Source organism: Pholis gunnellus, assembly GCF_910591455.1.
Source record: "Pholis gunnellus genome assembly, chromosome: 7".
In the NCBI taxonomy this organism is placed as follows: Eukaryota; Metazoa; Chordata; class Actinopteri; order Perciformes; family Pholidae; genus Pholis; species Pholis gunnellus.
Window position 1 is genome coordinate 15,312,344 of NC_136533.1, and position 15,394 is coordinate 15,327,737.

Sequence of the window (15,394 nt, forward strand, 5' to 3'; positions counted from 1 at the left end):
GACTGTGTCAGATACACAAGGAAAGGGTTTTAGAGTGACGAGAAAAGCTGGTGGCATCTAAGTCAGCGGATAGGGAGCATACGAAAGTACCAAACTACATAATCCTATAATATTCCTACTGGGATTTTTAATACAAGTGCTACAGAAACAGAACAATGACAAGAAACAAGCAGTCATACAGAGGTCAAATTATTAACAAATCACAATTCTTTCAGAACAAATAAGAAAAGAAAGTCAATGTTCTTTCACAGTCCTTATTGGGGCTTAGGGTCCATATCTTTATCCATGCCTACTACAAATGGTCCCCAAGTCACACTGAGCATTTCACCAGAGCCGGTTCTATACTTAGTACCGCAGCAAAGCAGGGGCCATCCCTATACATGTGAAAGTCTGTCAATGACCGAGTCACTGACTGAGTCACCCCAGTTAATTGAGTGTTGGAGTTTCCCCATTGGTCGTTGCTCTTTCAAAATGAAGAGGAGTGACAGTGGTTTGATGCATGTGTTATAAGAGTAGCATAGCTGTTTTAGGAATACTGTGTGTGGGCGGAGAGAGAGAGAGAGAGAGAGAGAGAGAGAGAGAGAGAGAGAGAGAGAGAGAGATGGTGGATGCGCTCAGATCAAACAGGTGTTGGCGATCGGAGCAGAGAAGACATTAGTAGTAAAGTTGTCAAATTGTCATAAATGCACAGTAAAGAATTGACAAGATCAACATTTGAGGTTGTGCATATGTTAATAATTGTCATGGGATGCAACCTAAGTCTGGTCTGTTTAATAATGGAATGCAAACCAATGCCTGTCCACTGTGTGTTAACATGTGACTGAAATAGGACAAAAACACTTTAGATGAGTAATCCAGAACAACAAATTGTTGCAAATGGCATGATTTTGTTGTTGAATGTATATCGAAGTACGCTTTAAGAGCAAACATTACTTGGACCACTAAAGAAAATTGCAGATGAACATTTAATATGCTCCCGTAGCTCTGCCTACGGTGTAGAAATGTGATAGAATCTGAATTGTTAGTCGCTTTGGATAAAAGCATCTGCTAAATGACTGTAATGTAATGTAATGTAATATCCAAGAATTCACATAGTAGACACTACCGCTGACTTTCCCTGTAAAAAATGTGGCTTCAATTTAGCTCATTGATCATATAGGGTCAAGACATGTACTAGGTTGTATTTTATTTCTTACACTGCTTTTTAGTGTTTTAATGACTGTTTTTAATGTTTCAATGAATGTTCTTAATTGTTTTTAAATCTGCTTTTCTTTTGCCTTATGTTTTGATGCTTTTAATGGTTTTATGTGAAGCACTTTGAATTACCTTGTTGTTGAAATGAAATAAACTTGCCTTGCCTTGCTTTGGTTTCAACCTGTCTTGTTTTAACAGGTGAAGTGAGGAACTCATTTTGTCAAACCGATCAAAACAGGCAGGCAGATAAGTCTTTTTTCTTCCCATTTTCCCATTCTTGACGCAAGTCTTTCATGTGGTATCGGCATTAAATTACAGACAGACGCATGACATTAAGAGACACTAGTGGAAAAAATATGACACGCTACAACAACACAGACTACAAAGAGGGCTGGGGAAGGAGAAGGAAGAGGAGAGGACAGAGGGGACAGGACTACAGACACAAAGAAAAACAAGAGAGGTCAGAAGGAAAAAGATGGGAGAGGATAGGAAGAGAGAAGGGAGAGTCGGGGTATTAATAGAAACAAGGACAAAGGCCAATGGCGGGAGAGCAAAGACAGCAGGAGGAATGGAGAAATGGGAGGACAGAGAGACGAGAGCTGAAGCCCAAATGAGACTCTGGACAGAGATAATAGTGGAGACATAAAGGTGCCCTTGTGCATTCTGATATAGAAGGTCATTGAGAACCTGTGCAGTTCACACTCATGCTTACAGTCAGTTACTGTCTATAATGACTAGTCATTAGTTTGTTGTCAGAGTCATTTGCATGGTCTGGACTGTATAAACAGCAGATGTGGAACTGGACTAAAGGAGAAAAGAGACTAAAAAAGAAGAAATAAAAAGGAAAGGTAACAATTGTTATGACAACTGACTTGTTTCTATGGTTTTACTCAATCACTCCAGTGAGGCAGCAATAAATAACCCAGGGGAGTTCAGGCCTTCCACTTCTCGTCACCTTAATATGATATTTTTAAATGTCACCACGGTCCCGACACTTGGGAAACAGACCGTGTTTGAATCTGATTTCAGCCACAAGTCGATGGAAAATGTGGTATAAAAACATTGCAACAGGACATTTTGGTTTTTCTCTCTCATCCCACAGTACCTGGTGTGATGGCCACCCCATTGCCGTTAACAACCGGGCTCTCCTCTTCCTCCTCCTCAGGCGGCTCCAGGCTGGCACGCTGCTCCATGTTGCTGACTGACTGGTTCCTCTTCCTCTTGCCCTGGGCGCTGGGCCGGGCTCCGGGCAGCAGGGCCTCACTTACATTCAGAGGAGGTGCTGCGGGGGATGGCTCCGCTGGAGGTTTCGGTGTGCCGTAGAAGTTATCTGAGGGCAGAGGTACACAGCAGCATTTGTGTTAGAGGCCACATGCACGACTAAGGAGGGATCTCAGGTGATGTAACACACCGTCTGGATAAATGATGACTTGGAACAGATGATTGCTTTTCAAAATGTGAGACTTAGCTGTCTCAACAGAGTGCAGCAGAGGTAACTTAACTGTGTGTTTGCCTCGGAACTAATCATTTCTAATAAATCCAATCAATTTTGTGCATCTGGACGGTTGCTTACGTTTCAGGAAGAAACTAGTGTCAGCAGTGGCTCATATCAGAGATCTTCAGATAGACCTGCCAGACATCAACTGACCCACACATGATCCAAATATTATTTTATTTTATTTTTATTATTTATTTTTATTTCTAAATACAACAAGGATGCTAATACTGTAAATGAAAAGGGTAGATTTCTTTAATTTCCTATTTTGACCCCACAAACGTAGAAACAAGACGAGTCACCATCATACAAAGTGGAGTTCTCATAAAGAAAGAGAAAAAGACTAATGAGGGAGAACAGACGTCAAATCCTCACATGAGGAACTCCAGGCATCATATAGTTAACTTATCATCCAATCGTTGTTGCCGTCTGGGCCTAGTCCTTTAATGATTGTGAATAAACAGGAAAAACCTCACATGTCTTCTGAAACATAACATTTTAGAAAGGATATAAAATACAAACCGGGGACGTCCACAACAGAGCAGTGACTCTTCATCCAGAATGGTTTGTATTTTTTAGAGTACCCTCCTCTTCATACATTTGAAGCAGACTACAGAATCGTTTAAAGCCTACAATATAGAACCAGACTTTCTAGTCTGCCTCAGTTCAGGTTTCATTTTGCCATGTGTGTTGGGTCAGTCTAAATGTAAATATAGTTGAATGTGGACCCAACAGGACATATTGTTTTGTGAACAACACATACTGCTAAGACTCATGTAGCCTGTGTTCTTAAACATTGTTATGTGTGGTTGATGTAAAATCTCAGCACATAAGCAAGTTAGCAAAAGTAAGTGTTTTTTGTTGAATTTAAAGAAGAAAATGGATTCACACAGATTCTTTTAGATTGAGTCAAGATGTGATTTGGGTTTTGTTATGATGGACAGATCCACATTGAGATACAGTACGATAGTCTCACTTTCAATCGCACTTTGCAGGCTTGAATAAAACTTTAGCACTTCTTAATTAAGCTAACCCTTCCTATACTACAACTGTTGTGACATGGGCCAGCAGGTCCTGAGAAATGATATTACAGTGTTAGCAGGAAGTAGCACATATTCATTAGATGTGGGGTCTCAATAATACCTAATTGCATCCTCAACAGCAGACAGTGTCCTTAATGGGCTAGGGGAGGATTTTAGCTTCTCCTGAGGATAGAAAAAAACTTAGTGAAGTCCTAAAGCACAAAAATGCATATTTCTAAATATAGATACAGCACTCTAAATATGTCTCAGAGGGCAGGTTTTTAAGAGAAATCTATGTTTTGGAAGCTAGGTAAACCCTTTCACTGAGCTTTCTCTGCTTAATGGTGCACAAAAACCTATTTTAGAGCATAATGATAACTGTGCACTCAGGCTAAAACTACAGTGTCTTCGGACAATATATGTCTCCGTATTTATTTGTGTGTGATTTGTTTGTTTTTTTAGGTTTAAAGTGTTAGTCATAGTCAGTTAGTCATATTTACTCCAAATGTAGAGAGAAAAGCAACTGTCTTTGTTTTATCCCACTTACATGACATAGAATATGATATTGTTTTATCTAGAAAAATTATATTTTGAGTTTTGATTGAATACATGGCTTAGCAGGTAGAAACCGGACAAATTCATAATAAAATGGTAACTGCACAACCACCTGATCTGTTTAAATACAACCCGAGCTGCGTCATTCTGTCCATGTAGGTGCAGGCAGCTCTGTTTGGAGGCGCAAGCACAAGAATAACAGCAAAAATAGCCTTGGCCGTTTTTCATTCCACACCAACTGTAAATATCTGAGAATGGCTTAAGCACAGTAACAGTACAATGAAGAGAAAAGAACAAAACATTAAAGTCCTCGGGGTATCACTTGAGATGGAAACTGACTCTGAAGCTTCTGTGATTTCAGTGCTATATATATATATATATATGACTTGGCACATTTATTTCCTTGATATTTACTCTTAAACCACAAAAACGCTCTACTTTAAAAAAAATGTAATACGCTAACAAAATATATTTTGTGAATAAATGTTGAGTGAGAGGAAGATATGTCTTTTTATATAATCCCTCAAAGTGGAGATGAGTGGGGGTTTCACAAAGACAGTACAGACAAATACAGAGAGGACGGGGGCAATGGGAGGAGAACAATAGCTGAGCAAAGAAGAGAGAAGGGGGCAGCAATAAAGGACAAAAGAAGGATCAGCAGAAAAGAGTCCACAGACATTAGTTTACTTTCATCCCAGCAGGAGGCGGATGGATATTAGGAAGGGCTCTATCACAGCTCCTCAATAAGTATGTATACTTACCCTGCTGGCCACCAAACAGAAGAATCACATTGTAACAAAACAAAAATGTGCAAACAAGTATGAAACGGCACAGGCAGCACCTGTGAAAGCTTAAGAAAGAGATAACTGAGATACGTTTAGGCCAGGGTTCCTCCTTATGTCCCACACCCGTCTTTAAAATGCAACGTTCCTCTGATCCTGAATGCATCTGATTTTGCCTGAAGGCATCTTGGCTTTATGCACAGTTCAACATCCACCTTCAGCTGTGACTCATCTCACATCATCACATACGTAAGCTCTTAAGTGTACCAAGCCCTGCACACACACACACATTATTTTAACATGCATTCAAAAATGAGTTATTGCACATCCAATGCAGCAACCCAGAAAGAGAACCGCTTCATCCAGTGGGAATAAGTAAGCTCTGCGTTAAGGAAAGCATACACTGTAAACATGCAACACACACAATTATGAAAAGAACACGTAGAAAGAAACCACACACATACACACGTAGGCATCATTTGCGTGAGTGTGTTCAGCAGCACATGCTCACAAAAATTGCTACCGGGCAAATGAACCAGCAAATTCCCCATCTGTAGATGTATCCCTGACAGTGTAGCAAAGCAGATGCACTGACTTGACATGACTTGGAAATGGCAGTCTTCCAGATCTCTCTCTCTCTCTCTCTCTCTCTCTCTCTCTCTCTCTCTGTCTCTCTCTCTCTCTCTCTCTCTCTCTCTCTCTTTCTTACACACTCACACTCTCACACACACACACAGAGAAGTAGTCAACCAGACGTTCAACAACCACCAGAGGAAGCTGTAATACATGACTCTGTGCTTGAGACTCATTTTGTTTACTTAAGCTGTGCGTAAGAGCATCACCTGACACACGTGATCAAGTAAAGATATCTACAGAAGAGCACAAGATGCCAGATTGAATTCAAAAATAGTAAAATAGCTCGACTGAAACATATGTTCTCATTTCTGCTCCCAGAGCACCCGTACTTGTCTCGCAGATGCAAAATGCCCACGGCACCCTCAACACTCACCTTCATAAGTTCCACTCTCAAGCAGGGCTCCACTTTGCTCCAGTTCCATAAAACGCTCCACGCTCACAAAATTGTAGTCCACCCCCGGCACCTCCCCCTCCTTAGGCTGCCTAGTGGTACCTGCAGAGAGAGAGAGAGAGAGAGAGAGAGAGAGAGAGAGAGAGAGAGAGAGAGAGAGAGAGAGGGGAAGAGAAAGAGAGAGAGGCGGAGAGGTCATCAGAGCCAAATAGGGCACTTGAGAAGAAAAGACAGGAAGGCACAGAAAGAGACCAGAAAAAGGGCCGGACTGAAAAAGACGACAGATTCGAGGCTACAAAGTGTATCAGAGGAAGTGGGAGGAGAAAGGAAATGGAACAGAAGAGGCTGAGTGAGGAGTCATCACTTGTGATAGCCAAATCCATTCACACAATTGTGTGTGAGTGACAGTGAGAGACTAGAGAGCTAGAGAGGAGATGGGAAAGCATGCTCAAGCAGCAAACCGCCGTCATTCAGTCCCTACAAGCCAATCCGGTGTTGTTTCAGTAAGGCGTTAATCAATACACACTTTTATCAGGCATAACTCAAACCCCCTTACACAGCATACAATCCTCTGCCGATTGGATTATTGTCAAAACAGCAGGAATGCAGAGGCACCACATCACCATGCTGCAATTAGAGCCCTCCTACATCAACGCTCTCCATCAGCGCTGCACCGCCGAGGCTCGGCTGTGTGATGGCAGCCATGGGAGTTTTGAGTTTAATGAGGTGCTGTGTTTGTGTCTCCGCCAACTGGACTTTCAGCTTAGGCTCAGTGAGGTTCCGCTGGTGTTGATTCCTGCTCTCTATTGATCATGCTCGAAAACAGTGATTGACCAGGCCTGCAGAGGGAGTCCACTTTTAGAGCTCAGGACTCACATGATAAAAGCTAAGTCGCATTGATCTGGCAGTGGCTTCGACCAGATCTGACATTTTGGCCAGTTGCCTGAATATCAGATCTGGCAGAAGTGTGAGATTTGTGCTGCAACGATCGAAGTATGCAGGTCTAAAGAATTGATCTGCAGTTCTGAAAATGCTGTGGAAAGCCAAAAACACACTTCATGTGCTCTGATATTAATGGCGGGTAAAAAACACTTACTAGTATCTTAATGAAGTGTGAGCTGTGGGAGATATAAACAGCAGGTGGTAGATGTGTTGTAGACACATTTTGCACACATACACACATGAACAAGCACTGATTGAGTGAGGGGTTAGTCATTTCGTGGAGTGGAGGATCCTCCAACTCTCCCAGAGTTGGATATCTTAATCATTAGATCTCTATTGATCGCCTGTCACCACTTTACTCCTGTAGTGCATCTATTGAACATTTTCTGCTGTATTTGCTTCACCACTGGGACCAGAGATGGCAGCTTAGCAACACCTAATGCGTAAGAAACAAGTGATACCTGGCCATCAGACGATCTGTAGTCCGTCTGTAAGGCAGTCCAACACTACCATACCATACATACGTGTGCTCGTTTGTACCAATCTCTGTCAGTGTTTGTTTAAATGTGTATTTAAATGTGTACTACTCGACTGTGTGTTTGTCTCTTGTGTCTCTAAATGGTGGTAAAGTACCCACTGTGCCAACAGTAATCCCATTTCCAAGATGATCACAGCTCAGTAGGACACTGTAAATCCACAGCACCACAGGTATGACTGCGAGTGTGTGTGTGTGTGTCTCCTAGTGTGTGCCTCCATCCACAGTGTATGATGTACTCCAACTCTCATCAACACTTTCATGATCAGACAGTATTGATGTGATGTGCTTTGGACATATTTACAAAATGACTGTTAGCCACCACCACAAAGAACTGTGTCGCCGACTAACAATGTCTGATGGGTCAAATCCACAGACAGACAGGAAGTGAAGGGACAGTCAACAGGAGAGAGACGCACGCAGATGTTATGTGCGCTGCTAACAGCTGTTTCAAGGCGCCTCCCCAGCGAAACTGTAGAGAATTGTTAATTATTTCAAAATATTTTTAGTGGTTTGTTCTTATTTGAACGCTCTGATTATTAAATCTAGGCCTATCCTTTGATTTTGAAATAGCCATGTTGTTATTTATGAATTATCCTTTGTTTTTTGTTGCCACTGCGGCGATTCGACTGTGAGATTGGCAGTTGAATCAGGCTCCTTAGATCGAATAGTTGAACCCCATCCAAAAACAGAACAAAGAACAAAACAAAAGAAAAACGTTTTTTAATCTCAGCTGTAACAGGTAACCTGGCTGTTAATCAATTAATTAATTAATCAAGAAGTCAATAAACTACTATTTTGATTATTGATTGAGTCTTTTATCAAGCAAGAATACTATAGTTCTATCATTTTTCAGTTTCTCAATCTGAATCTGCTGCTTCTCTTTGTCATATATCGGTACACTTTTGGGTTTTGGACTTTTGGTCAGACAAAAGAACATTTAAAGAAGTCACTTTGGGCTCTGGGAAGTTGTGACAGGCAAGATCAAACGATGAATCCAAAAACTAATTTGCAGATTAATCAGTGTCTGTAAAGGACCAGTTAGAATAATTCACACCTAAACTGTTGAGGAGGTATTTTATTGAATTTCATTATATTTCATTATATTATCAGGTGTATTTTGTCCCCTTTTATTTACATACTGCCCCACAAAGTTCAACAATACTCAAAGATAATGTCATCTTACATTTACTAGAATCAATATCAAAGTGAAGACCAGCACCATGACCATCACGATACAGCCCACTCAATGAACTAGACAAATAAAAATGAGTCTCGAAGAGGACCATCCATCGCATGTGTAGTGCTACTCTGAATACCGCAGCAGCTCAGCCAGCCAGGCGGGGCTGGTCACCTTCCACTTGGTATACAGCTATTGATCTGTAAGATCAGAATGAAATTATTCTGCTGCCCACACCAGAGTAGGCAGAGCCTGCTGGAATACTGATGACCTGCCAATGGCTTTCTCCCACAGCTTCCTTCACTGGACAAACCAACAGAGCAGAGAGAGAGAGAGAGAAAGGGAGAGAGAGCATCTTGTTGGATCTGAGCTGGGAATATTGATCGGCTATCTGGCCTTGAGATAGGAAGATAGGCCGACTGTTCCTCTTTTCTTGCTTCCTTCCTTCCTTCCTTCTCACACATGCTCATAGCAGCGTAGCACATTACCTGCTTTTGTCCCTTGTTCTCTGCTCTTACTCCACCCTTTCGTTAGCAACAACACTAAATAACTGTGAAGTAGACCTTCTATTTTAAATTAACACTGTCCCCAGCAAAATCCATACTCTTTCCTTTCTGCCCCCATTGTTACCTTTCGCTGTCTTCATCTGTCTTTAACCTTACCAACTTACTTTTTCTTTTCCTCAGAAACTCCTGGGTAGAGGCCAAAATAGGGACACAAATAAAATCAATATTTTTTGGAGCCTTGTGGATGAGGGAAAATTTCTTTAGTTCAGTGTATTTTGTCCATATTCTTTCTGTACATAAGCCACACACACTCCTAAGCAGAGCTTTAATATATGAGCAGAACAAGCTGCACAGGTGCTCAAATTAAGAAATGGCAGCAGACTGTACTGAGAGGAGGCAGTGACGCTTCCCCTGAGCCAAAAGCACTGCTGCTGTCGACTATTGATTGGATGTCGTGCTCTCGCTGATAAAGGATAAAGTCGGCTGTGAGCCAAAAATGGTCTTTGCCTTGCAATCATCCAGTGTCGCCGAACTTCTCAGAGGTGACGCTGTGAGTAGGAGTAGGAGCGCCATAGAGATTTATGGCTTAAATGACGTAAATCCATAATAGCATGGAAAAGCTTTGGAGCTGCTACTTTAGGGGGTGAAGACATTCTCTGCCTCAAACCATGACGACAGAGCACTACGGAATATTTTCCCATTGGTGGGAGTGAGTGTGTGTGTGAGAGGAAAAAAGAGAGCGAGATTACATAGAAACATAACAAGGAAATTCCATTTGGAGGAAAAGCTAAAATAGCTGATATACTGAAATAACTCAGCTGGGTGTCAGACGATAAGAGGACAAAGACCTTTGCTAAATAATAGAGAGACAGAAGAGTGGCAAGCAGACACAAACAGAAAGGGACAGCAGAGAGACAGTGAGAGGGGGAAAGCATGATTGGTTAACCTTGCTTTGCATTCACAGAGGCTAGAGAACGTGCATGTGTATTCATATGTTTGTATAATTAGACAGGAAGTCACCAAGTGGGAGAAGCAGAGCGCGGGGGGATTCAGAGCTAAAAATAGACTATCGATGGACTGATTATCATAATAAAGCATGGGGGAAGGTGGTCTCGGCGGTCTCAGTGAGTATGTATGGGAACAAGGAGGTGAGGGTGCAGGAAACCAAGTGTGTGATTCATGTTTCACATACCATCAGAGCCGTCAGGCTGCTTTGGCAGTTTGAGAGAATTTGCTATAGAGACCAGGGTTACACCGAATTAGTAACTACAAATATTATCTGAAAGGTGAACAACACGTGATGCACTTTCATGATAATCCCCAGGTGGAATGGATGAGGAGAATTCAAACGTGCTGGTACAGATTTGCACACCTGTCCCTCTGGGCTGAATGTATGTAACCTAAAAAGGCTGTACATGGTGGAAAGAGACACATTCATCTTTTGAGTGCTTGTCTTTTCATCTAAATTGACATTTAATCATGCTGGATGCTTTGGTAGGTTCATAACTACATGTGCACATTGTGCAGCTGAGCACAAATCCCAGGGTGCTTAACTAGTTCCTATTTCTCACCCTAAAGTCTATGAAACCGTGTATAAAATGATGCAAAAGACATAAAACAATCTTCGTATTCAATCTAATTGTGCACACGTAAAATTTGAATCCCATTTTAAACTACCCAAGAGGGGAATATTAAGGGAACACTGGGTTTCAAGACACTATCCTGCAACCGTACAAACAAATATATACTGTCCTCAAAACCCTTGTTTACCCAGAATCCTTTTCAGGACAGAGCAAGCAGAGCACCATGGCAGCAGAAGAGCAGAGAATAATGTGAGGATTGTCTGTTTGTTTCTCGCACCAAGCACACTGCTGCTTTCTACCTATCTATCCATCCATCCATCCATCCATCCATCCATCCATTCAAATTACATTCCTCTATTATCCTTTCTCATTCTCTCGTTCCTCTTGTTTCCAATTTACCTCATTGCACTTCCATCCATTTGTTCCTCTATTTGTGCTCTTTGTCACCATTACTCCCTCCCTGTCTGTTTTAATCCGCTCCCTCTCCCCCTTGTTATCCTCCTCTCTTCTTTTGTCTCTCCTTCAAGCTCCGTCTCGCACTTTAGTCTCACGTCTCGTTCACTCCCACCGTTAACCCTCCCTCTTCCTTGTCCTTCTTCCCAGTTCACAGACATGTAAGTGTGACAGCAGGTCTATTAGAAGGGTATGATCGAGCACACACACACACACACACACACACACACACACACACACACAGTCATCCTTATTTACACTACAAAGCCCAGGCTGCAGATTCAGCGATGCAACATGGCAACACTCTGACAGGAGCGTCTGCTACCACGACAACCCGTCAGTGCCTGGCAACGCAGCCTTGCCATGGTAACAAGCCGCAACATCTACATTTGCTGTAGAAAAATAATATCTATGCCAGATATGACACCCGGACGTTTTGCATACACAGACGTTTTCTAGTTACAGACTCAAAGGTCTTCAGCTTGAGCTGCAGGTCTGTGCTTCCTCGCACTTCATCAATCAGTTACTGTCACAGCTCGGCCACTGAGGCTCACACCTGGTCACCTCACAGCAATTCAGATGGTTTTTAAGTGGAAAGGTTTGACTCCAATGGGGGCTGAACCCTGACAGGAAGGGGGACTTGGTTATTCATTCCGCCAGAGTAAATCCCTCTCCGGACGGATGTGAGATTGGGCTATATACAGTATATATATATATATTGAGAGAGAGTGAGAGTTTAGCCCTAAACTCTCATTTAATGAGTTAACAGCAGATTGTTGTGATACACACGATCTTCCAGAGTACTCTTCAGAGACAGCTTTAAAGCTTTAAAGGCTGATTGAGCTGAGATGAAGGCCTCCTGCGGACAAGATCTGGTAGTTTACATACAGCAAGTTGGGCAGGGCAACATATCAGTGTACAAAGTAGAAAACTCATGAATGTATTAATCACTCAGTCATTTACATTTGCTTGTTAAGTAATTTGTCATTTTATAGGGGTCAGGAAATAGCCTGGCACATAACCCGGCCCCACCACACAGCAAATTGTTTTTAAATGTAGTTTGTTGTTCAGATTAAAGAAACAATATATAACTAGTTAATAAGTGAGCTTCAGAGATGCTGTAGATGGGTTTGATTAACAGTTAGCTTGGCTGACTGTTAACTCTTACAAGCTCCTGGCTTCAACTTCATATTTACCAAACAGCCATAAAAGCAGTGTCAATCATGTCATTTAACTCTTGGCAAAAAAAGCGAATAAGGGTGTTTCTATTTTTCTAACAAAGCCTAACTATAACTTTTAACTACAAAGTTCAAGGAATTGTGCATAATTATGAGTGCTGCTGTTTATCTTTATCAGAAGGAATTGTGTCTGTGGCATCAAGCACTGAAAACTGTTGAATATTCTTTACTCATTCTTTAATCAAGTGCTAAAATGTTAAGTTGGATTATTCAATTGACAGAAAATGGATCATTAACAGTGTTGACAATCATTTTGGTCATTTATTAACCAAAAATGTCATTTAAACATTGGTTGACTGCTGTTTTTTAAATGTTAGTAATTGTATCTGTATAGGGTGAGTTTTGGAGATTTGGTGACAAAAAAATAATTTTAACAATTTTAAAATATCAACTGGGAAATTGTGATTAGCATGTTTACTGTTTCCTCACATTTTATAGACTAAATGTTTAATCATTGATTTATACAAGATAAAAAAAATCTAAAGACGAATATTATGGATAATTATTTCAACCCTACTTTGTTTGTGTACCCTAATTTAAAATCATATTTCTGTTATTGTACCGCAGAGTTAATTCAGGTTAGAAACAGATGCATCAAGTCTGGAGTTTCATCCATATAGTGTCTGTCTGTCAGGCCCACTAGTGGCTGTAAAGACAACTGTGTTGCTCAGTGGGTCAGCAGAGCTGGTGACATTGAGAGATGACTCCTGTACTGATGTCCTGAAGTGATGGAAATCAGCCCTGATAGGCTGAAAAGCACCGTTATTAGTCTGCAGAGCTGACTGACGCAGGACGACATTGGGGGTCATGATGATGTACACACACAGAGCTGGTGTGTGGTCTTTGGTATCCAATGTGTGTGTGTGTGTGTGTGTGTGTGTGTGTGTGTGTACGTGTGTATTAAGAGGTTAAGATTGACCCGAGTCAACAGTCGAGCTCTCTGAGGTGTCAGCGCTTACTGACTATCACATGACGGGTTGCTTGCTGAGCACCTGGCTCATCCCTGCACATTAATGTGATCTTAGTAGTAGCGCTGACAGAGACATGGAGCTAGGATGGCGAGGAGGTAAGACTAGACACAGGAACACAAATATGAATATAAATATAAAGGACTTCAGAAGAACCTCGTTTGTGATTAGCTGAGGAGAGGATCATACATGTACAGAGCATGCAAAGCACTTTACAAACAATCAATTCATTAGGCATGTTCAATATTTGCGATTTCCATTTAATAAAATGCATATCATTCTCTTGCAGTTTCTTTCATGTGGAACAACATTAATCCAGTGTGCCAATCAAACAGCAGGGAGCACAGAAGCACATCAAAGCATGTCAGCCAGCCCTTTAGCAGGAGCAAGCCAGCAGGAAAATCACCCCTTTAAGGAGAGAGTCCCTGGGGGATGATGTATTTCTCTCTCATATAGAGGCAAGCACACACAGCCTCAACAGAGAATGCCGTGTAACACTCATTATTTATCAGTTCAGCCTAATAAATCTCGGCACACAGACAGAATAATCAATGCCTAAGTGTAAAAAAACATATATGTGCATGTACATTCACAGAAACACAATCAATTTGCCACAGACACACACACACACATAAGAAATTAATCTTTTCTTTATCACCTCATCCAACTTCACTGTAGTATAATCATCATGACAATCATCTCCATCCAACTTTCATCACTCCTCTTCCTCTCCCATCATCATCAGTCACAGTATTTATTTAGGGTTAAAGCCCACTCACATTCATATCTGTTACTCTAAAAAGCATATCTTACTGTTTTACAACTATTGAAAGACATTTACTCTGAAGTTTACGTCTACAAAGACGGAAATTAGTTTTGACGAGAAATTAGTTTCTACTCCGAGCGAGCATTTTTCAAATCCCAGTTCACACTTTCAAAAGTCTTCACGCAAATGCACAACAGCAATCTAATGATCAAACCATGACATATTTCTTTAAACAAATGCAAAAGTTTCAAAATCATTCAATAATTTTAGCTAAAGCACAAAAACCAGCATCAGTGCCGTCTGTGCATTTCTGTGACTAATTTGCAAATATTTGTGTTCTAATGCTGAGACAAAGCACAGCAAAGATTAGCAAGTGTTTACAGAGAGAAACTGCCCATTGACGTTACCGTGCACAGACCGATTAAAGCATATTCCAATCTCAGATTAAAATAAACGATGAATCAGACAAAAAAAGAGATCCTCACTTCGTTATTCATAGAGTCTCTCGTGCATCTACATACAGTTTGTATACCTGTTGATAAAACGTTTCTTTAGGTTGTAATATTGTTGGGGAAAAAAGCCCTTTGCATTCTGGTAGTTGTTTGGTTCATGCCAAGCTGTTTTGTTAAACTGTATGATGGTGCAGAGAGCTGAGTGAAGCATTTCGTAAAAGAGAACTCAAAAATGAATAATAGCATGCAAGTAAACTGCATACATTTTGTCGACAGAACTGTGCATTCAAATCTCCTGCATGTATCATGGTTAGAAGGTGTCATCTCCTCCCATCATCAGGATAGCCATCTTCATTACTGCAATCATTATCAGCCTGACCTGCTGACCAATCCTCTCAGCCCTATCACAATCCTAAGCACCGTGGCCATGTTCCTCCTCAACATCTTCTGTCTATCTGCTCCTCCTCTGCAGTCTCCAGAGGAGGGTTCCCTGTCGGAGGCTGCAGAGCTGCAGGGCAGCATGCGTCCGGAGCAGCGGATATGAAGTGACAGAAGCTGCATGTATTTATAGGCTATCTTAGAGAAACGTGCTGCTCACTGTTGAAGCTATTTATAGAGCCTTTTACTGATGCCTCTGAGTAGTGTGGAGAAGACGGTTCTCTGGGGAATGACTTACGAGGCTCCCTCATATCTCCC

The 15,394-nt window shown here is 41.4% G+C and overlaps 1 protein-coding gene across 1 annotated transcript in view; it reads right to left on the reverse strand.

The window, feature by feature from the left end:
- Positions 1–15,394, reverse strand: part of magi2b (membrane associated guanylate kinase, WW and PDZ domain containing 2b) — a gene marked incomplete at both ends in the record, with an annotated part of 71,457 nt that overhangs the window by 32,623 nt on the left and 23,440 nt on the right. The window contains 2 exons of the mRNA XM_079163240.1: positions 2,300–2,524; positions 6,058–6,177. Of these exons, the coding sequence (XP_079019366.1) occupies positions 2,300–2,524; positions 6,058–6,177 (345 nt within the window). The remainder of the gene's footprint in view (positions 1–2,299; positions 2,525–6,057; positions 6,178–15,394) is intronic.